Source organism: Pteropus alecto, unplaced genomic scaffold (assembly GCF_000325575.1).
Source record: "Pteropus alecto unplaced genomic scaffold, ASM32557v1 scaffold113, whole genome shotgun sequence".
Classification (NCBI taxonomy): domain Eukaryota; kingdom Metazoa; phylum Chordata; class Mammalia; order Chiroptera; family Pteropodidae; genus Pteropus; species Pteropus alecto.
Window position 1 is genome coordinate 3,554,250 of NW_006433949.1, and position 22,329 is coordinate 3,576,578.

At 43.2% G+C, this 22,329-nt stretch overlaps 1 protein-coding gene across 1 annotated transcript in view; it reads left to right on the forward strand.

The window, feature by feature from the left end:
* The window catches only part of FBXW8 (F-box and WD repeat domain containing 8), a 111,028-nt gene that overhangs the window by 64,532 nt on the left and 24,167 nt on the right, over nt 1-22,329 (forward strand). The window contains exons 8-9 of the mRNA XM_015586811.2: nt 2,862-3,068; nt 20,888-21,015. Of these exons, the coding sequence (XP_015442297.1) occupies nt 2,862-3,068; nt 20,888-21,015 (335 nt within the window). The remainder of the gene's footprint in view (nt 1-2,861; nt 3,069-20,887; nt 21,016-22,329) is intronic.

The window sequence follows — 22,329 nt, forward strand, 5'->3', positions numbered from 1 at the left end:
GGATCTAACATAAACAAGTAGTAATGATGTTGGCAGCTCCCAACACAGAAATAAATCTCACTACAGCCTTGTGAAAGAGGTGCTATTATTTCCCTATTTACCAAGAAGCCAATAGAAACTTACAGCAGTTTGTGGACCTGCTCCAGTCTCAGAGCTAAGAAGCTGTGATTCAAACCCCAGGGCCGACTTCAGGGTTTCTCATTGCTGCGGCCCTCAGCCTCTTTCGCATCACCCAGACATTCATCCCTGGAAACCCTAGGTCAGCTTCTGACCTAATGTCTAAGTGAAAATGAGTTCAGTGGTACCATCCCAGCTCGTATGGGAAGGGAGGCTTTCATCCTAAACTTTCTCCCTCCTGAGATTTTCTCACCTGGAATTAAGAGTAGCTCTTGAGTGAAAGCAGATTTAAGTCAGTGTTATTTGGGCAGCCATGTCCCAGGATGTCGTGTGAGGCTGAGCCAGCCTTAAGAGTTCTTTATATAGAGCTTATTTCTGAGTTCATTTGTACGTGAGCTTCTGCATTTGTATGGTAGGAGATGATTTGGTGGTAAGAAGGAAGCGCTCAAACCTGTCAATGCCGAATTTGGATGTACTTTAAACAAACTTGATTTTGGCACTAGTGGGAGAGTGAACAGAAGAGCCAACCTTGAATAATGAATTGATAGCCTGACCTGGAACAAATCCTTTTCCCCTCCCTTTTCCTACTGGTGGAAGTCTTGTTAGGCTTGAATAACTAGAAAGCCGTGGTGTCTCTGCTTCACCTCCATAAGCTTCTCATCTCTTTAATGATCAGATTTCTGAAGTTTGGGTTTAGTGTTCCCCCAAAAACTGCCTGGGGCTCTTATTGCACCTTGGGTTTTATTAGAAAAATGTGAAAGTATCATATTTGTTTGTTTTCGAAACTACCATGGGTCTTATCATCTGGTCTCTGACTAAAGAACACTGTAGACCAGCAATAATTATATGAATTCAGACAGTTACTTAAGATGCGAGTCCCTCTATAAAATGTAAATCCTGCCTTGGCAATCAGGTGGCATCCTGGCACAGACTGGAAGCTTTTTGAAGTCGTTTTATAGCTCCCAGCAAATGGCACAGCCACCGTCCATCCAAGCCTCTTGGTCTGTCCAAAATCCAACATTAAGATGAAATTAAATGGCAAAACTGAAGATGTCAGTTTTAGGAAAATAAATGATTTTTAGAGTAGAGAAAGGGGGCAAGCAACTGTTGCCAGAGGCACGTGTTTTAACACTTCTTCTGTATTATTTCTCACCCTGGGTGGGGGGTTGCCACATAATACACTGTCACAAGAAAGGGCACCGCCTGGCCTGTAGAGCTGGGCCGTTTTTGTCTTCCCCAGGTAGTCTCCCCAAATCGCGTGGGCAGTGTTCCCGTGTCTGTAACGTTAGCCTAGAATATCCGTCCCTTGTGGTGGGTCCTCGGCTCCCAATGTGGGGCCACCGCTCACACTGTTGGGCCCAAGGATTAGCAGAATCACCCAGACGCTTCCTCTCTGTCTCGGGCTCCTCTGGACAGTCCTCAGCGTTTAAGCTTTTGAACTCTTGTAGTTATTATCAGGGCAGTGCTGTCTTTTTACATTGTGGAGTTTCCTAATTACACAGCATGACCCATCTTCTGCTTTTGTACTCAGAATGTACTCGAGGTGAAACCTGTCATAAACTGCACTTGGGGGAAATGTGCCACTTATGGATCTAGAAAAGCAAATTATTCTTGAAGGAACCTCAGGGGATAGAGAAAGTGGTAGCAATATTGCTGTCCGGGATCCTGTGGTGGTGGAAAAATGCTGTTGGCGGTGGCCTTTCTGCTCTGGATGACACTGAAACCAGGGGAGAGCAGTTTTGGCAGCAGTTTTGGTATTTACACAAATGTTAAAATGTGATTTTTTCCTGAGCAACCGAGCAAATTTTATTTATTCAGTTTCTGGTAAAAAAATTTCTTTGAATAGTTATTATACTCTCATGGTTCATGATTTAAAAGACTCAGGAAGGTGCCCAGTGAGAAATTTCACTTCCACAACAACGCCCCCCCCACCACTTCCTCTTCGGAGGAGCCATTGTTAGGAGATTGATGCGCATCAAGCCAAGGACATCACAGGCTCCCGCCGCCCTATCTTCACCCGTCAGCACGCTGTGAATCCTGTTACCTTGCGTTCCTGCTTTTCCTCCAGATTTTCCTTAGAGATGATCCCAGTTGTATCAGTTCACAAAGAATGTCTCCATGCCTTTTTCTCTGACTGCATAGTATTCCAACACATAGATATACTGTCAGTTAGTTAATTACAGTACTTAGGAATGCATGTTTAGGTTTCTCTAGTTTTTAGCTATGACAGAATGGTGCTACAGCAAATAACCTTATACAGTCATTTTGCATAAATTTGACTTTGTAAGTAAATTCCTAGTAGTGACTCGCTACGCCAGAGCACATGTGCATTTGACATGATAGGCGTTGACAGATTTCCTTCTATAGAAGTTGGACCAGATTACATCCCGCCAAACAGTGGGACCCATGCATATGGTTGCCCCCTTCACTTCTAGCCCTGTGTCTTAGCAGACTCTTTATTGATAGGACAGGTGAAAATGGTATCTCGGTGAATTTTTACTTTGTATTTCTCTTATTAGGAGTGTAATTTCTCTTATTAGGAGTGTATTGTGTTTCTTTTATGATGAGCATCTTTTCATTTATGCAAGAACTGTGTTTCATTTACTGTCCCCTTTACCTGTCTTTTCCTGTGGGTTTGCTGGTCTTCTCATTGATGTGTAGGAGGAACTGTATATTTTTTTGACCAAGTCAGGATGAATTGTAGTTGGGACCTGAAGGACTAAACAACTCTTATCCTTTACCAGGTTGACTACCTTGAAATAGTTCCAGATACCGGAAGGTACCCTGTGGCGGTAGCCACTGCTGGAGATCTGGTCTATCTGCTAAAGGCTGACGACTCTGCCAGAACCCTCCATTACGTCTATGGCCAGCCTGTCACCTGTCTAGATGTCTCAGCCAACCAGGCTGCTTTTGGAGTGAAGAGTCTGGGATGGGTGTACGAAGGAAATAAGGTACAGAAACAGCAAGATGTGCAATTAACAAAAAAGAACATCAATTTTTATTTTTTAAAGGGCAATTACAAAATTAAAGCTCTCTGATACATTTTTTTAAGATGTACTCAGGAAATACATATTTAGCATGGTAAAAAATTTTAAGCACTTCGAAAGGATATAAAATGAAAAGTAATTGTTTCCTTTCTCTTCTTTTCCCCCAGCCCCACTCCACAGAAGAAACTATTCATAGTTTTTAGGTATCCATCTAGAAAATTTTAATAGGGACATTTATACACTAAAAACATATCTCTGTAGAAATGAGATCATAGTGTACATACCATTCTATACCCAGCATGTTTATTCAGTAATATACCTTGGAGAGCATTCCATGTCAGTGCGTACCAAACTCCCCCTTCCTAGGATCCAACATGTGCTTGCAATCCATAGTTTGCATAACCAGTCCCCCCACTGGTAGGCATTTAGATTGCTTTCACTGTCTGGGCTGCTATAGACCATGCTGGAGTGTGTGTTGCAACTTGCAAAAGTCTTTGTGCAGAATATCTCTGGGAGAAATTCCTAGTAGTTATGTTGCTTGGTCAGAGGATATGTGCACTTAATATGTTGGTACACATTGCCAAACTGCTCTTCAAGATTTACGTTCTCACCAACAGTACATGATAGTGCTTCTGATACTCAGAGCCAGACACGTTTTTAATTGAAATTCTTTGCACGATGACTAAATTTTGTCACTGCCTAGCATTTTACTACCCTGACTGTCAGCCAAGTACGTAGTCTTATCTTAGAGCTGATTTGTGGAACTCTCTCATCCAGTGGAATCAGGGGAGGGAGGGATAAAGTTTTGTTTTTCCTTCATTTTGCCTGCCCTTGACCCCGGGAGCTAGCAGTGGTGTAATCCGTGGGAGGAAACTTCTCTGAGCCAGCATCTGCTCTGACCACATACTGCTCCTAAGGATGAGGCCCTCCTCCGCATGGCAGTGCCGTGGGCTGGAGGAGAGCCAGGCTCTGGACACACACACCCCAATCCCAGGGGGGTTCATAGCAGTACTTGCTTTGTAGAATTGTAAGATGAAAACATGTACGCAGAGCTTTAAGCCTAATGCCTGACATGTAGGAGTTAGCTATCACCACCGTGTGCCTCCTCTCATTACCACTCCTAGCTCGGTTCTGGCCTCCGGTTGTGACTTTTACATCGTGTTTCCCATAATGTGTATGGTCACCTGAAAGGTCAAATCTCATTTGTCTAGGTGGTCACTGGTTTTACAACTTAGTCAATACTCAAAGAGTTGAAGCATCCTGGATTCCAATTATATATTCTTCATTCAGGAAGTTAGATAAAGCAGTAGAAAATACTTGTGGCTTACTGTAGTCTCACCATGAGAAGGGACTCCCTTTGTGCTCAAGACGGCCTGCTTTGTTGGAGCATATTCAGCATATGTGAGCTGAAAAGTCTGTGGTGCTATAACTTCTGTGTTTTGTCTTCCTGGGAAGCGGGGGAAGGGGGACAGCAGTTGGTTTCCTAAGGCAGTTTCCTTTCTCGGGCTTTGAAAAATTTTCTTTTCCCATCCCTGGTGAGCTCATTTGTTGAGAGAAGAAAGACTGTGTATTTGCTTTCTAATTTTTCATCCATTATGCTTTCGGGTTCGAGTTATCTCATTTATTTCTCAAGTTCTCAGTGTAGTGAAGTAGTACGTATATTTAATACTAGCCTGATTTAAATTTTTCATATTCTCAATAAATTTTTCATCTGGCAGTTCCTATTTCTCTTTGACTTGTCTGAGTAGATTTATTTCTATACAATCGTATATTTTGATAAAATCGTAGTAGATATATTTGAGAAATCAGTTAAAGGGATAGTTCAGTGCAAAATTAGACTGAGAGCATCTTTTAGATATTGATATAAATAGGCACTTTTTTTGGATGCCTCTGAAAATTTCCAATCTAATTAAAGGCATTAATTGTAAGAATCAGCCTATTAATACCTTAATTTTATGAAAATTCACTTTTGAAAGTTTATAGTCCCTTAAGAAACTTGTTACTGGTATTTTTCCATTGATATTTTAAAATTAAGAGTGGAAGTAAATTTGCTACAAGCATGTGTTTAAGTATCTATTTGAAATTTGACAGTAGCATTTAGTCATCCAAATATTTTGTGAATACACCACCAAACCTTCAAATACTTTGTGGGGGTGGGCGGCTGGTTGTTGTTAGTAGTGCTGGTAATAATGTTGCATTGAGATGTTTCTTCAACATGAACACCACCCCCTCGAACGTGAGGGAAGCCAAACTTTATCTATGAAACTTCCCTTATTTTTGCGGAGGCAGGACTTGCCATCTGATTGTGTTTAATGGATTTTCTGCTTCCGCAGAAAAACTTGCATTTTTAAGAAATCTAATTGTCATGTCGCGTTTCTGCATGAATTACACTATGTCATCCTGTTATCCTATAAGGTAATGTCATAATTCCCAAATAATCTCTTGTGCGATGCTCAGTGTCACTTTGCTTGTGAATGCCATGTTTTGGCTATATCTGTGCTTCGGCCTGGCAGCATGTGTCCCAGCACATTTTATTAGGTTGGTGTGAGACTATTAGCGATAGAGTTTGCCTGGAGCTACATACACATGGGGGTTTGTGTCTCTGCCTCTGGCCTGTATAACTCGGAATCAGATGAAGGCTTTATGAGAACAGAGAGTTTGGTTTATCTTTGTACCTGATAAAAAACTGGGGTTTAGCTATAGTCTATTATGGATTAACTGTGATAAAAAGCAGACAGTGAAGTCCAAATGTTGATAGAGAATAAATTTTAGTCAGGAACTGAAATTTCTCTAACCTGTAGTATTCCAGAGATGTTATTTTTGTTTAGTTGGAGAATATCCTTGCACCATTTGATGATCGCATTAACATTTATGGGCACCACAGCTGTCTGAGCATCAAATAATAATGGTTCCGATACATCCATTCCTATATCGAGCTAGCCAGCCCATCGTGTGTTCATCACAGACCATTACAGAGCACCAGTTGTGTTGCTGGCATTGGGGTGTAAAGCAGCATTATAACAGATTTCAACAAACTGGTTCTTGTCAAGGGACCTAGCTCTGTGAATAAACAGTTTTCTAAGGAAATGAAACCAAGTAATGTAGTGAAAATGTATCTATTTAACCTAAGAAAAGGCTTGTGAATACAGCTCTGGTGGGAAGGATCGGAGACGTAGTGCTCTGCGACGTCTCAGGAATATCGGAGGTCAGACTAGGGGCCACCCTTGGCGTGGCCAGCATTTGCTTGAACCAACTAAAGTCATAGAAAAAAGTGGCTATTATCTATTTCTATTCTTTGTTGAAAGATCAGATTTTTAAACATATTTTGTGTGTGTGTGTGTGTGTGTGTGTGTGTTTTGACTAGGTAATGCAGTCACCTGATTCAGAAATCAAAAGAGAGGAAAAGGGTATGCGGTGGGAGACCCCTTCCCACTCCTTTCTGCCTGCCACCCAGTTTCTTCTCCTGGAGCCAAATCAATGTTGTCAGTTAGTTATGCATTCTTCCAGAGATATTTTATGCATATGTAAGCAAATTACCTATACATAGTGTATGGGTAGTCCTCCCATACATATAAAAAATATAAATGGTAAAATACTACATTATTGTTCTGCACCTTGCTTTTTCCTGCAGCAAAATTTCTTGAAGATCATTTCATCATTTCTTATGACATAATACAGAACTTCTAGGTGTTTCTTTGATGTGTTTTTGTTTGGGGCTTTTTTTTTTTTGCCTCTTTTTTGCGACGTTATGATGTTGCAGCTTGTGGAGGTACACCTTCATTCAGCTAGTCCCCTATCGATGGATGTTAGATTGTGTCTGGTCTTGTGCTGATGTGAACAACACTTGGTCCTAATGAATGTGTTTGTAGGGTTAGTTCCTCAAAGTAGACTTTCTGGGTCAAAGGGGTCTGTGCCTTTATAATTTTGATAACTGTCACCCTCTATAGATGCTGTCCCTTGGAAAGTGGCAGATGGCTGTGCATTCCATTCCTTTAGCAGTTCTTTGACATCTTTTCTCTCACCAGCTTTACAGAAAGATCACAACAAATGAGGCCAGAAGGAACATACAGAGATCTGTCTGGTCCTGCTCTTCGTTAAATATTTTTGTAGCTCTCTGATTTTAGGATGGATGCCTATTCATTTAGAATCACATGGCTTTGCCTAGAACCAGCATAGTGCGGCTGACAGCCCGCTCAGGTCACCGTGAGGGTGGAAAGAACTGCACCATGCCCTGGTATGTGTCCCTTCTCGGCGTATTTGGTATTGTTTGAGGGAGAGTCCGTGGTTCCATTGAGATGGTAAGCTGACCTGCCTCTTTCTGTAAAATGAGGAGGGTTGGACACATGACCTTTGGCCTTCCGTTCAGCCTCTATGTTCCTTGAATTTTTAATGAAGAGATTAGGTGGTTTAAACTCGTTTCTTTACCTGTGGAGTTGTGTTGTGCTGTTCCACCACTGGAGGCTGCTAGGTAGCTGAGGGCTTCTAAAGAGGGTTGAGGAAGCCCATTGCTCTACTGTTTCTTTCCTAAGGAGATCTCATAAGGGCCATGCTTATGGCCGGCAGAAATGATCAGGCTGGAAATTGGTACTTTTTCATCAGTTCCTAGCTCACTGGGCAAGGGGTGTGTGGTGAGAAGGGCCGCTCACAGGTCTTTTACTTTGAGATGAACATGAATTAATAAGTTTTTGCTGTTGCATTCTTGCGTTCTCAGACTTCAGTGGCATTAATGCCCTTAAAGGTAGCTGTTGCTGTCGCATGTGATTGTAGAAGAACCAGTGCTATCGCAGTTACTCCGGCCTCATCTCCTCACCGCGCTGCAGTGCAGACAGCAGAGTCAGCTCTGTCACTGTGGCCCTTTGTGCCCAAACATTCCTTTAGGATTCGTTTCTATACCTCCTGAATCTGTCAAAAATACTTCCACCCACGAAAACATAACTTACGATACTGTATCGTCTTTATTAATTCTTTTGCTCCCTGAATTAAATTTTGCTCTCAGCGATGGAGGGTGAGGAGATAGAATTGCCTCACTTAAGAGCATTATGTTGACCACGAGTCTCATGCCTCATAAAGGAAGAGAGAGACCCGCTTAGGGCTCTTAGCATCATTCTGTATATTTGGACACATTTCCTAATTTAGTTCCGAAGTGCTTGGCATTCAGTGGCAGGTCGTATTAAGCAGCGCGCGGTGTGCATCCTAATCAGGGGGATGTGAGTGAAGTAATCCTGAAGGCTGGGATGTGTTTGACAAGGACGCTGGCTTGGCGCTGCTGCCTCAGCTTACATCACGCTGGAAAATAATTGCTAACGTCTCTTATGATAATCATTCCCTTCACACGGACGTGAAAAGACTCTGGATTGGTTGCTCGCACTCGTCACGAGTTGAAATATCTGTCTGGGAGAGCCTTTGGAATCGGAGACACGGTGCTCGTGGATCCCGACCACGCTCCTCTATGCCTACCTCCGAGTATGCAGTCCGTCTTTTCTTTAGTTCAAGGTTTCATTCCAGAGAAGAATTAAAAACTTAGTCTTTTTGAAGCAGGATGACTAATTTAAAATGGAAAGTTCACAATGGACACATCTCATTTCCTTTTCACTTTCACCGTAAACCTTTAAAATGTTTTATCTTTCCTTTCTTCTTGGAGTCATTTAGGAAAGCAGTTCTTGGAGACCGGTTTTCCGGGTTATTGAGTGATGCTACCAGAAGGGCCCGTTTTTGTTGCCGAGGTTACTGTCATTGTTAATGACTACTGAGCGCATACTATGTGCTGGATTTCTGACTGGCACTGGAAACCTAGAGATGATTCAAACGTGACATCTGCCTCAGGGCTTACAGCCTTGTGTTCCTTAACAGCAACTTAGCAATGTCAAGGTATTTTTATCCACACCGAGATGGACGTGAGGTCATAGGGAGACCTTCAATAGTGAAGTTGCTGAATCCCAGAGTGATGAACAATTATACAAATAAGAAGGGGAGGATTGAACATTCAAATGCGTTTTGTGCATATTTTAATATGAAAATGGTATCAGTCGTGATATAATTGTTAGTGTGATTATATAATATGTTAGATTCTCCTTACATGGTGGGAGAACCCTCATGGAGCCCTCAGGTTTCTCAAGACAGAGCAAGAAATCTCTCACTTGGAGACTTTGAGGACCTGACAACCTCTGATCTTTTGTCCAGTGATGATGTTGATTCTGCAAAAAGTATTTCTTGGACAGCTGCTGCTGCTTATGGAAGCTTAGAGTGCTTCAGGGTCTCCAGCGACCTTGGCTCACTCCCGTGAGGAAGCGATGAACTCACAGAAAGTAAATAGAGGGAAAAGTGTTTTCCGCCAAGTCAAGGTAGTGGTAGAACCACTGGGGACTGAGTAAGGGGTTCAGAGTCAGACGAACCTTAGGCAAGTTACTTACATGCCTCGGGTTCCCTGTTTGCGAACAGGATAATACCTGGGAAAGGTAGGTCGTGCGCTTTTGCACATGGCTGTGCTCAATACTTGTTAGATACTGAGCACCAGTACTTCCCCATCCCCAGCAGCTCTGGGGTCAGGTTGGAGTTCTTCAGGAAAGCCTTAGGCAAGAACACAGTCCAGGCAGAAGCAACAGACCTGGAGGAGGGGTTTCCAGGGGGGCCCGGAAGCAGCATTGGGGTGACCCAGGCCTGCCAGGGCACGGGTACTGTGGGCTACTGTGGGAACTGTGCTGAAGTACTGATAGCAGCAGTCTGTGGTCCCTCAGCAGATTCATTTTCCAGAGAATAGTTTTGAAAAAATGCATTTAGTATAGAAAGGGACAGGTCAATTTAGCCTCTTGCAGAACTAATGCAGTAAGTTCATGCAAATGCTGAGTCACTTTGAGACACAGAGCTAGCCCTCTTCACCAAGCGAAGGCTTGTGTACCAATGACATTTGTATCATTTTCTGATTTTCAGAAACATTGATCAGTGTTCTCGAAGCTCTGAGCAAGCTTACAAGAACATTAGTACATTGAAGAATATGCTGATCATTGCTATTTTTGTTTGTCTTTCGAATTAAGCTTAGACTTTTATTTAGGGCCTAATTTTTCTAATGGCTCTCCTGATTATTTATGTGGCATTTCTGTCCTCGTTTACCATTTCACACCCATGGGAGACTGTGCACTTGGGGTTGATCTTTACGTTTATTTATTCAACCTTGTAGATGGGCGGGGGTGGAGGGTGGGGGAGGTATGGCTTTGGTCTATTCCAGCCAGATGAGTCTCCTGTCCAAGCAGCAGCTAGGTTTGTTACAAGGATTAAAACTCAGTTTGCTTTTCAGTTACCGAAGATCAAGGGGAGGGCTATTGGAACACTGCAGAATAGGCTATATGAGTTCAATTATGTATAACATATTCAGACAATTTAGACTGATGGTATTGGTTTGGGGAAGGCAGGAGAAAGAAACATATAGAAAATGGCCTATGTGAGTTTGAATTTCAGAATATTTAAGACATTTTACTATTTTCAAATACACAGTAGCTCAATAAACTAGACTAATGTAATATTCCAAAGTAGAGAACTTTTGCTTTTTATTCAATACATAAATGAATTTGATTGATTTAGTCAGAGCTTCAGTCTTTTGTGAGGCACTGTTAGGCAGTAGGTTTATAATTAACTTACCAATTATTGAGCTGCAGATGAGTTCTAATGGATGCAAAGTTACTTTTTTTTAAAAAAACATTACTCTTTTAAGCATTTTCTCAGTGTGATATTAATTTACAGGGTAAATCTGGTTTTGTAGATAGGCAAAGGAAAACTCCAGCTCAGTCCACATTTCAATACTCACATTCCGAATCGAGGGACTTGGGAGGGGAGACGAGGTTTACAGTGTGTCAGAATGAGGAGAGGAATCGTCTGGACTGTGTGGCACGGAGAAAGCAGCTCTGCTGTGACCTGGGTTCCAGCCTCCGCTCACCTCTCCTGCTCCCAGGTCAGTACCCAGATTTCTTCAGGTCTTTCGAGGTTAGGACCTCTGGCCCAGGACCCACCTACTCCTCCAGGTGCCTCTTTGTATTGTGACGGTAACTTGGGCCGTGAACTCTTATCTCACGTTCACAATAAGTTTTACGATGTATATCAAAAATGACTTGGAGATAGTTCTTCTCCAGCCCCCTGCCCGCACTTGCCCCTGACCTTTCCTACCACTTGCTGGCTCCCTGGGTCCTCACGGTCCATCGCAGGTTTGTCAGAGTGATGGCTGTGTGCCAGAGACTGTGGGGAGGCCCTGGTGCCCACCTCCTGCTTGGCCTTCAAGACCAGGGAAGTCAGGCTCCCAGTCCCACACCTCCAGAAGCAGCCCTTGCTCCAGCCAGGCTGGTGCGATCCAGAGCATTCCCTCTCCTCCTCCTGCGTCTCCTCATCCTTTCAGGAAAGGTCCGTCCAGAGTCTCACTTACCAGAAGGAGCCTCACCACCTGTTCTGGTCCTCAGTGAGCAACCCCCTTCTCTGACTCTGTGTGGGATCTACATCCCACGTTGTGATACTGTTACTGCCCAGGACTATTCTTAATGAGATTGGCATCAGTTGGGAAGCACATAGTGAGTATTTAGAGCTGAGTAATGCTTTTTTAAAGGCTGAAATTCGGTGTTGGCTTGGGAGGCAGTGTAAATGTAGTGTAGGGGTTCTCAGATGCCAGCAGGTGTCAGAAAAATACAGCTCTCTGGACCCCAGCCCCAAGGCTTCTGATTCAGCGACCCTGGGATGGGCTCGCGAACCTGCACGTCTGGTGAGTGCTGCCGATGCTGCTAGTCTGAGGGCCATGCTTTGAACACCTGGGGTGGACGTTTAAAGAGCACGGACTTGGAACCCACCCACCTGGGTTTGAATCCTGGTTGCAAAACCTCATAGCCGTGTAAGTGGTTTGACATCTCTACCCGTTTCTTCATATGTAAAGTGAATAAAATCATGATACCCACTTTGTGGAATTGGGGGATCAGGTGAGAGAAGCATCATGGCAGTGTTTTGCACATAAGAGAACACTCTATTAGCCATTATTAATAGCCATTTTTGCCAGAAATCAGGAATAATATGGTGGCAAACATTAACACAGGAATGAGAATAGCTGGGCTCTCTGCCTAGTGTGTCCTTGGCTACTGTTGTTACCTGTGAAATTTGGGGCCAGTTATTTAAAATCACTTAAACCCTAGTTTCTTTATGCATAAAATATAGAAAGTAGTATTTATCTGTCTTCCTCTTGGTGGTTGTAAGAATCAAATGGAATGATATTCTAAAAGGATTTGTGTGAAAGGCACATCATAATTGTTAACAGCTAATATTTATAGTGTTCTTTATGTGCGAAGCACTGCTAAGCATGTCCGTGCCAGTACCGTCATGCACCGTATGGCGTTGAAGGTCATCATGCCCTCCGGGTGTGAAGGGGAGCCATGGGTGGACTGTTTGCCCTGTACCAAAGGCCCCCATGTTCACTGCGATTTGTCACTCTCCTCCATCAGCTGTCGCTTGTTTCAGTCATTTGGTTTTAGCTACATTCTGCCTGTCTTCTTCTAAGCCTTTGTCTAGTCTAACTTGGGGCCAAACTAGCAGTTGCCAGACTAGTTAACAGGAAATTGATATCCAAGTCAGTGTAATATCCTGAACCCCACGTACGGTGTTAACTGAGTTTATAGGCTTACAACTCTCTTCACAGCATAGTCATCTCACTTGTAATCTTCTCATTTTTTAAATAATATCCAAATTGCTTTTAATTTTAAAGAATGCATTTCATAGTTTGCAGCCTCAGTCTTCCAATGGAGAACAGGTTTAATAGTAACTTTTTTTTTCTCATGGAGACTGTGATTAGTTAATGTCGTTAATATTTGTGAAGTGCTTTGAACTGTCCATGCTCTTTATTATAACGAGGCCTGTTGGGAGCATCAAAAGAGGATGTGAGGATTTTCAGCTTTCAGTTACACATTTGCATAATAATTATAATCTCTTCATTGGACTAAATGCTTATATGGTGAACATTTCCTGTTCATTGTATGCACCCACAACCAGTTCTTTGTGGTTCTTAGTGTTAGGACAGAGGTTGTTAAAGGAGATCCCCAAAGCAAATCAGCATAATCTCCTCACCCCACAAAGCAGACTTGCCCTCCCTTATTTCCAGTACCTGTGGGTGCATGTGGAGATCGTGGAGGGGAGAGAAATAGATTTGGATCGCGTTTGCCTGCATTTTCACCAGACCATATTCTTGCTCTCTGGGTTCTTTTCAGGCTTAGGTCACAATAGGTGTTGGTTTGGCCTCGCTCCTGTCCTTTGTAGACATCTGCCCACATCACAAAGCTCCCGAGTCTGGCACAGTCTGCAGTGATTGGCAGTGCCTTCCCGGGCAGAGTCCAGTCCTGGAACAGCGGGGGTTGCAGGTGCATTGGCACTTGGTGATGGAGAGCACACACGGGCCTTGCCTACCCAGCGCCTGGCGACACTCAGCAACACCGTCCCGTCCCTGAAATATCTTGGCCTCATGGGCTTGTCACTCCAATTAAAACTTAAACATGAAGGCAGCCCAAGCTGCTTCTCCCTTTGTGTTGCATTTGAATGTGGACTGTGCCAGAAGCATGTCATGGAAACTGTCGAGGGGGGGGTGCTCAGGGATCTGTGCTTGTCAGGGGGCCATTTCTTCAAGCTTTGCATCTTGCTCGTTGCTGCTGCTAAGTGCACCTGAGAGGCAAGTTTTTGTTTGCCAACAGAAAGTCACCTTTGGGATGGTGGTGAAAGTCATTTTCCACATGTTCACAGATATGCCTGTTACCAAGCCTCACGCTCTGACTTATCTCTGGCAAGGACTTACAAAATAGTCTCTCTGGCTGAATGTCAAAAATTACATCATATCGGAGTAAACTGCTTTTAAATCAGACATCCATTATTCATGTATATTAACTGCTTTTTTATTTTTTTATTGGCTGTTTTGTGTATGATTTACTCTTTTCTTACTCGTTCCCCCTCCCTCCCCAATTGTCTGTCTTTCTCATTGTTTTTTTTTTTTGTTTTGTTTTGTTTTTTTAAATCTGAGCTCATCTGTGAATTTATAGGGGCTCTTCACTTAGCTTTGTATGCGAACATTGATATGTGGACCCAGCATTTTTCGTAGTGAAGTTTTTGACCACATTTTTGTGGGTCATATTTATGTGGGGTCAGAATAGCAACTCGGGTCATTTACATGAGTAAATTCTGCCCCAAGAATGGGCAGTCTTTTTCGTTTATATGTTTTATTTTTTTTTTAAATGAGCATTACTAGTCTTGTACTTCAAAGTCTGTATCAAATGAAACTGTACCTCCACTTCTGAACCAGCTGAATACATTGCTGTTGGTGGAAAGCAAATTGACTTACTGCGTTCAGTTGTATGCATGAGCATCTCTTTACTGTAAGGCCGGTGTATTGTTCACCTGTAGATACAGGCAGAGTTATGCAGCATTTCTTCATTCTTCCGTCAGATATATGCAGAGCCCCTCCTGTGTGCCACATGCAGTACAGGTATCCAAGGAGGCCTCTCTTCACTCCACACCGCAATGCTGGCGGGTCCCCTGTGCGTCTGGCATCCTTGTGTTCGTGGTGCGTCGCCCTGAGTCAGGGCACTGGCTGTTGGTAATAATAAGGACTAGATACAGTTTGTTCTATTTATTTAACCCCAAATCGGCATTGTTGTTGTTGTTTATCGTCAGTATTTGTGTACTTTTATGCAGACTTACCTGAATCTTTACTCACAATTCCTTCAGTAGCTCACATCTTTTTTTAAATCATGATTTTCCATCTTTCAAAAGTGTATTCTTTAGAAGTTCTCTCAGTGAGGGTCCCCCTGCTTCAGGTGTTCTCTGTGTTTTCACCCTCATCAAAATCTTTATCTCACTCTCATTCTCAGGTAGTTTGGCTCAGCCTCTGTAATTCCAGGTGGACAGTTATTCTCTCTCGGCCTTTTGAAGAGATTATTGGTTGTGACTTCCATCGATGTCACTGTCACGGAGAAGTTGGCTGTCAGTCTAATTGTCATTCCTTTCTAGGACTTTCTCTTCTTTTGGCTGCTTTAAAGATCTTTTTCTTGTCTTTAATTTTCTGTGGTTTCACTCTGCCTCCAGGTGTGGAGTTTTATTTTTCCTGTTGGGGATTTTTTTGTGCTTCCTTCCTTTAGTTGTAGAAAATTCTCGATCATTGTCGAAATTTTCCTATTCCTCATGTTCTCTATTCTTTCTGTGCAGACTCAGGTTAGTTGTGTATTAGGCCAGTTTGTTCTCTCCTCTGCACTATCCACAGCTCATTCATATTTTCCTCCTCTGCTCTCTGTGTTGCATTCCGAATCATTTCTTAAAATCTGTCTTCCAATTTACAGAATTCTCTCTTGGACTCTAATTACTTACTTAACTCATCCACTGACTTTTTAATTTCTAGAAATTCTGTTTGTTTGGTTTTTCAGAGCTGCTTAATCAATTTTCCGCTTTTGACCCATATCCTCTTTTACTCTATAAACATTCTTTATCTGATATCCTTGGAAGTCTAATTCGTCTGTTTTCTGCCTGTCACTTACAATGAGTTGTTTCTTTCTGTATTTGGAATTTCGTTTTATCGTGAGCTCATATTTGGCTGATCTTGATTTGCAGCTCTCCTGAGGGGCTTGGGTCGAGAGGGTCTTCCTCCTGAGAAGATTCTGCCAGGAACTAGAAGGCATGGTACCAGCCTGACAGTACTGTAAACTAATTACTGGGCTGGGGTTTTTTTGGCCTTGCAGGTAGTATAAATTCAAACTCTGAACCTGTGTGAGGGCGGACATGTGATTGCAAACCCTAGAGCAAACATTCTCCATCCTTAGCTGAACCTGAGGCCGACAAGTTTCTTTGCCAAAGAACAGATTTTTTTCCCCTAATTTGCTTTTTACCTAGTGTACATAGCTGCACAAGGGCCCCAGCTTTGGGCAGAAGTCTCAGTTCTGATGTTCCACTTGGTGCTGGCTACAAGCTTTGCCTCCTGCTCCCCAGCTCTCTAGGCTCCTGACACTGGCAGATGTCCCCAGACCACCCTGGTGTGGGAGCTCACTGTCCTTTCTGGTTTTAGTGCTCTCCATTTTGGGCTGCTCAGAATTTCTATGATTTCTTAGAAGTTAAACAGAATGGTTGAAGGAATGTTTGTTAATAGACTGAATCTTACGTAGTGTTTTCGGTGTTTGGAAACAGGAGGGTTTTCCAGACCTTCTAGTCTGCCATGTTGTCAGCAGTGGGTACAGTTTAGGAGTTCTAGAATCTGGATATTACGGAGAGAGATCTGTGGAACCTCCTATTTTGAGTCGGATGAAGTGGTTCCTTTGTACAAGCCAGCAGCAAGATTAGACATCAAGAAATAGAGGGATGTGTTACTCAAAAAAAGGAATATCTGAGTATTTATTGTGTCCTGGACTGTGTTAAGCTCTGAGTTTACTTGATAATGTGTACCAATCAGTCTGTAAGCACTTTCTAAGCACCTGGAAGCTGAAGAGTCCTTAATCAAAGCTGCAAGAATGAATGATAGGGTCTCTTTCTCAAGGAATCTTTCAGGCCGAGTCTAGGACAGCGTTTTACAATACACGGCATGGTGCTTGGTCACAGTCTCAGCTGACCTAAAATTACAGTCTCCTCTGTGACTCTCCTACCCCTCAATATTTGAGAACCGTAGGTCTGGGGAAAAGGAGGGGGAGGGTAATGCACAATTTAAGATGGCACCTTGGGAACACCAGATGAAGCGTGTAGACAGCAGATACCTGCAGCACTGACGAGAGAAGTAGCTCTGTGTCTTAAGGGCACAAAGAGCACAAAATAAGCTCGTTAGGGATGGACGAGTAAAGGGTTATTTGCTTTGCTCTCTAGAATTTGTCTTCTTATCATATTTTCCCCCTTAGAAGAGCAAAAAAAAGCGATGGAGCGGGTTGCTAGGGATCCGAAAAGAAAGGAGGTGGACGTCGCCGTCTCCAGGAATTGTATTCGCACCGTCCCCTGCGTCTTTTATCTTTTACTCTGCTTCAGCCCCGCGCGTCGTCTCCTAAACTTCTGCTCTGCCACTTTTCCTTTTTTTAAAACGGCGCAGACAAGTTAGCTTTAATTCACGAAGCCTTTAAAAATGCTACAGACTTGTAAGGAAGCCATCGGACGACCCCTCACTCCTTGGAGAGGCAGTGCTGGGGTTCTCAGGAGGTGAGCAGCCACTCGGGGTGATACTGTTGTCAGCAGAACACCTTGGGCACATACGAGTATGAGGAAGACTCACTATTTTCGTAAACTTAAGGTTTCTGTTGTCATTCATCGGTACATGACCAGAAGTCCGGAGCCTCAAGGCTCTGTGATCTCTTCATAGCGATTCCCATGTGCAAGTGCTTCCTGCTTAAATATGAGGGTGGTACAGTCCCAGATTTAGGAAGCGTTCGCAGTGCTAAATCCGGTCTGGCTGGGTGAAGGGGGAGGTTGACCTGCCTTGAGCTCATCCCACCGCAGGAACAGTAGCCATGTCTCAGCTCTTTCCTTCGTGGGTTGGTTGGAAAGCAGTTCTGGGCACTCTAAATGGTCCAGGTCACACCTGGAGGGTCCAGAGCCTGCCTATACCAGGGCAGTGGCCGATGCTTTCCAGATGTTGGGCCTGTGGCCGCCACTTCTTTCCTGACTTTACACTGCTGCCCCTGCTGCTTCCAACACCAGCTGCTAGGACATGGCCATGAGGTCGGTCTCCTCAGAGAGGTGAGTCCCTTGTATGGAGGAGCAGGACAGCTGGTGGCCGTGCACCAGCTGGCGAAGAGGTGGGTTGTTTCAGCTGGCAGCAGGCTGAGGCTGCTGCACGTCATCCACCATCCCTGTTCATTCCAGTGCCTACTGCATAGAAGATGACTAATAAATACTGTTGACTAGCTATTGAGCGAATAAAAAATTAGAAACAACCCAAATATCCATCTTGTCTAAAAAATTATTTTGTCTAAAAAATTAGAAACAACCCAAATATCTATTGAAAAATTCTTTGCTGCCATTAAAAAGAACAAAATTTATCTAGAGGCACTGACAAGGAAAGAACTCCCATGTTATTTAGTAGGAAAAACAAATTGCAAAACAATAATCCCATTCAGAGAAAAGCACAGTTTTATACACACATATGGAAGTGGCGGGAGACAGACAGACACAAGACAGATAGATGTGTATAGAAAAAGTCTGGTAGTATATACATTAAACTGTTAAAGTGGTTATTTCTGAGAGGTGGATGTATAAAAGTTTGCCACTTTTTGTTATGTAATTCTGTTATGTTAGATTAGCTTGGACAAAATTGAAAGTTAAGATTCTAAGACTAGGATTTATGAAAATACTTTAAGATCTCTAAAAAGAAAAAAATAGAACTTTCTGCTAAAGTTCTTTGTAAACAATACTCGCTTCCACTAGGTGCCCTCTAGATCTAGCCACCTGGAAGCTAAAAAGAAAGGAAAACCACCCAAACTACACACTGCATTCTCCCAGTCTTAACATGGTTTAGGTATTTTAGATAATTCTTAAATATCTAACATCTATGAAAGTTTGCTCTGTGATCACTATTTAAGCTCTTTGGTAATATATATTTGATACCTAAAAGAAAAAAATCCCCAGCAACTTCTATTGATTTGGCGGTCACATTAGTGCAGAGTATTTTCTCCAGGATTTTAGCTACGGGTAGTTTTCCTTCTTTCCAGCATATCCATACACCTCAGAGTGAGTCAAGTGGCCGTGGATTGAGACTCACCCAACTAGGGCAATAAAGAGAAAAATTAGTCTAATGCATGGTCTTAACAAGAGGGAGAGTGTGAGCATGAATAATTAATCTCTCTAGTCTGTGGCAATCAGATAAAATGAAGTCCCATTTGCTCAACCTTATTAAAAGAGAGAGAGTGTGGGAGGGAGGGAGGAATGGTAAAGGTCGTTAAGGGACTTGTAACAGGGAAAGAACCGCCTTTGAGATGGGTAATGTGTTTTCCAGTCTCTGTGGTCTTTAACTAAACGTAATGGCGAAGGTACTCTTCTGATAGTTCTGATTCATTGAATTATTAAACATTTTAGAAAATACTTGATTCCTGACGACTAACTTAGATGTCTTTATGATGAATTTGCAGTCTTCTTGAAGAGGGATCTCACTATTCCACTCAGAAATGACCCATCCACTTATCAAGGAAGAACTTCTGGAAAAAGCAGAGACTAGGAAGCAACTAATATCAGATTCTAATTATTTAAAATACCATGCACATTTTATAAGGCCAACCTTCCTGCTGTAGAAGTCGAAGTATTTTCAAAACAAGATATTGAGTCCAAGAACTCTTACTGAAAGCTCCATGATAATAAGGGCAGAATATTACTTTTATGGTAGACCATGAGGTTGCTGTTTTTTATTTTTCTCTCCCTCCAGGAAGTGATTTAATGCCATTTCTAGGTTATTCTCTGTAGATAGAAGATTTGATTATTTCTGTGTTCTTGCCTGGGATAATAATCTTATTTTGGATATTTTAGAATTATTGAAATTTTCTCGGAAACTTTTCAACTGCATAAAAATAAAAATACAATTTTGCTTATTCTCCATAGTCTTTATGGTTAAGGCATTTTAAAATTTGAAATTGCCCCCTTTTTTTTTTAGGTGCTGTTAGCAGTAGTTAGTTAATATAGTGTTTGTACTGTAAAGATTGACTTGTTTGAAGTATGTGTTGATGGCGAGATCACCAGTGTTCAAGATGGAGACAATATTAATTCAGTACTAAAATAAGAACCTGTGTACTAATAATTGATAAACAAATAGGTTAACAAGAAAAAGGAAGCACATTTTCACACTTGTGCTAAGACAGGAGAATCTCACTACAAAATATTAAAACTTTTCAGTTCAGTGATTAATATTACACATGATCCACAGACTAGAACGTGTCATAGAACTGTGTGTGCGTTAACGAGGAGGCTTTCGAACTGCGAATTTGGGGGCCGAGGACTGTGTCCCCAGTACTTCCAGCAGTGACTCACCCGTAGCAAGCATTTAATGTTAATTAAGTTGAATCGATAAGACTCGTTTTTAGTAAAAGACTTAAATAATCTTCAGGAAGATTATTTATACATCATCCTTTTTTTTTTTTTTTTTTTCCTTTTTGCTGGAGAGAAGGCACAGAAGTATTCACATTAATGAATACGTTGTCTAGAGATGCAGAATGCCTTATTTGCCCCCATTCCTCCTGGAACCGAGCTTCCTGAAATTAGCAAGTGGAGAGGGACTGGAGAGGGAGAGAGAGTGGGGGACTAGCACTTTGTGTTTGGGTTTGTAGTTTAGCCTAAAGGAATCGCCTAGTGGTTAACTATGCAAGCTTCATCTTCCTGGATACTCATACTGGTCTTTCTTTTACCTTCTGTGGTATAAATACAGAGGCAAAAGAAAGAGAACCCATGTTGGCTCAGCTTGATCCGTGCTGGATCTGTTACCTTCCCATTAATTCCAACCGGAAGCAGCAGTGACCTTATTTTCCACAGCTCTTCTGCGTTGGGAAACTGGGAAACCTGATTTCCTCATTTGGCATTTTTCTTTGTGTCCTTTGAGTTCGTTTGCACCTTGGCCCGAGGCACTCTCTGGATTTTCCTTTGTTTTCTTTTGCATTTCCTTTCGTCATTCTAACAGCCTTGTCCTGTAGTGTCGTGACCTGGAGAAGATCGGGCTATGTAGTTGCAGAACATGCTTCCTAGGAGCTGAGATAACGGTCGTGTGTGGACGGTGCCGAGTGAACCGTGTCTGCCGCAGGTCTGCTGTACATAATGGCACGCTGCGTGTTCTTCCTCCTCAGATCCTGGTGTACAGCCTGGAAGCGGAACGCTGCCTCTCGAAGCTGGGGAATGCGCTTGGCGACTTCACGTGCGTCAACCTCAGGGACAGCCCTCCCAATCTCATGGTCAGTGGCAACATGGACAGGAGGTACGTCTGAGTAATAAGCGGCATTTTGTAGCCGCGGCAGCGTCCGTTGCGGCCTCGCCACCCAGCCTGCCCTGCGCTCGCTCATTCCCTCTGCAGCTCACACTCCGCAGTCCTCACTCCACAGGCTCTGCCCACCTGAGAGCAGCCCTGAGCCCACAAACACTGTCTCTGTGAACTTGGAGAACAAAGTCTCGTATTAGGTAATAGTTGGACAGAGCTTTGCCTCTGCCTCGCTTCTGAGACACCATGGGAAGGTTGTCTTTTAAGCCATTTGGTGGACGCAGTTGGTGGAAGGTCCAGTGAGACCACTTGGAGTATCTTTTGTCTCCCTGCTGCAAAATTTGTTTGGCATTTAAAAGCTCACTTTCTAATATTAAAAACAATAACCTAAGGGATGAATCATGTTCAACAAAATAGGATTGCCTGCCAAATGATGTCAAGAGTGTATTTCAGAACACTATGGTGTCCCTCTGGTGCTGGGGGGGAAAAGAGACTTCATGTGAACAGATTCCAGTTTCTATTTAGCTGATTAGCAGTCTCCTCTTTAACGCATTGGCTTAGGGAGTCGAATTTTCCCGGCACAGGGTCCAGTGCCAGCCACGGACGCTCCAGGAACCATCAGCACGAAAGGATTAAAGTGTTTGAAAAGACTCTCTGAGTCCAAATTTTAGGTTTTTCCCCTCCTGGTAACCCTCTCCCCCTGGTCTTTTCTTTTTTTTTTTTGGCTGGTTATCTGCCATGTCTGATCCAGTGCCCTGAAAAGAGGTAGCGTGGCGAGAGGCGGGGGTCTGCGGGCGCCCCCTCCCCCGGGCCCAGCCCCGGGCTGCAGGTGGCGAGCTGCTGGGCGGGGCATCAGATCGTCAGGCGGGCGCTCCTTTGTGCCGGACCCTCGGTCGCCGTGGCGCCAGTGTAGCAGCTTGCGAAAGTAATTATTTCATCAGATAATATTTCCAACTCCTGACCTTCCCCCCTCGACTTTCCTCTTCCCATAGAGCCATAAGAACATGCGAGTGTGCTTTACTGAAAGACAATGCTGGATCGTTTTTTCTCAATGCCTCCTAAAATGGCCGATATTTCAGAGACTTGAGAATTATACTCCTCAGTGTGTGTCCAGTTTTTCTCGTAAAAACACTAGGCTTGATAAGTGGCCCCACATGTGGCACAGTAAATGAAACACATCAGTTTGTAGTTTTACTGTCACGTTTTCGTTTCCAGACTGAGCTTATCTGATGGGATCTCCCCACGGGGACCTTGCAGCTACTCACTTTCCAGGAGAGCAAATGCAGAGGGCTCGTTGGGGCTTCCAGATTGGGG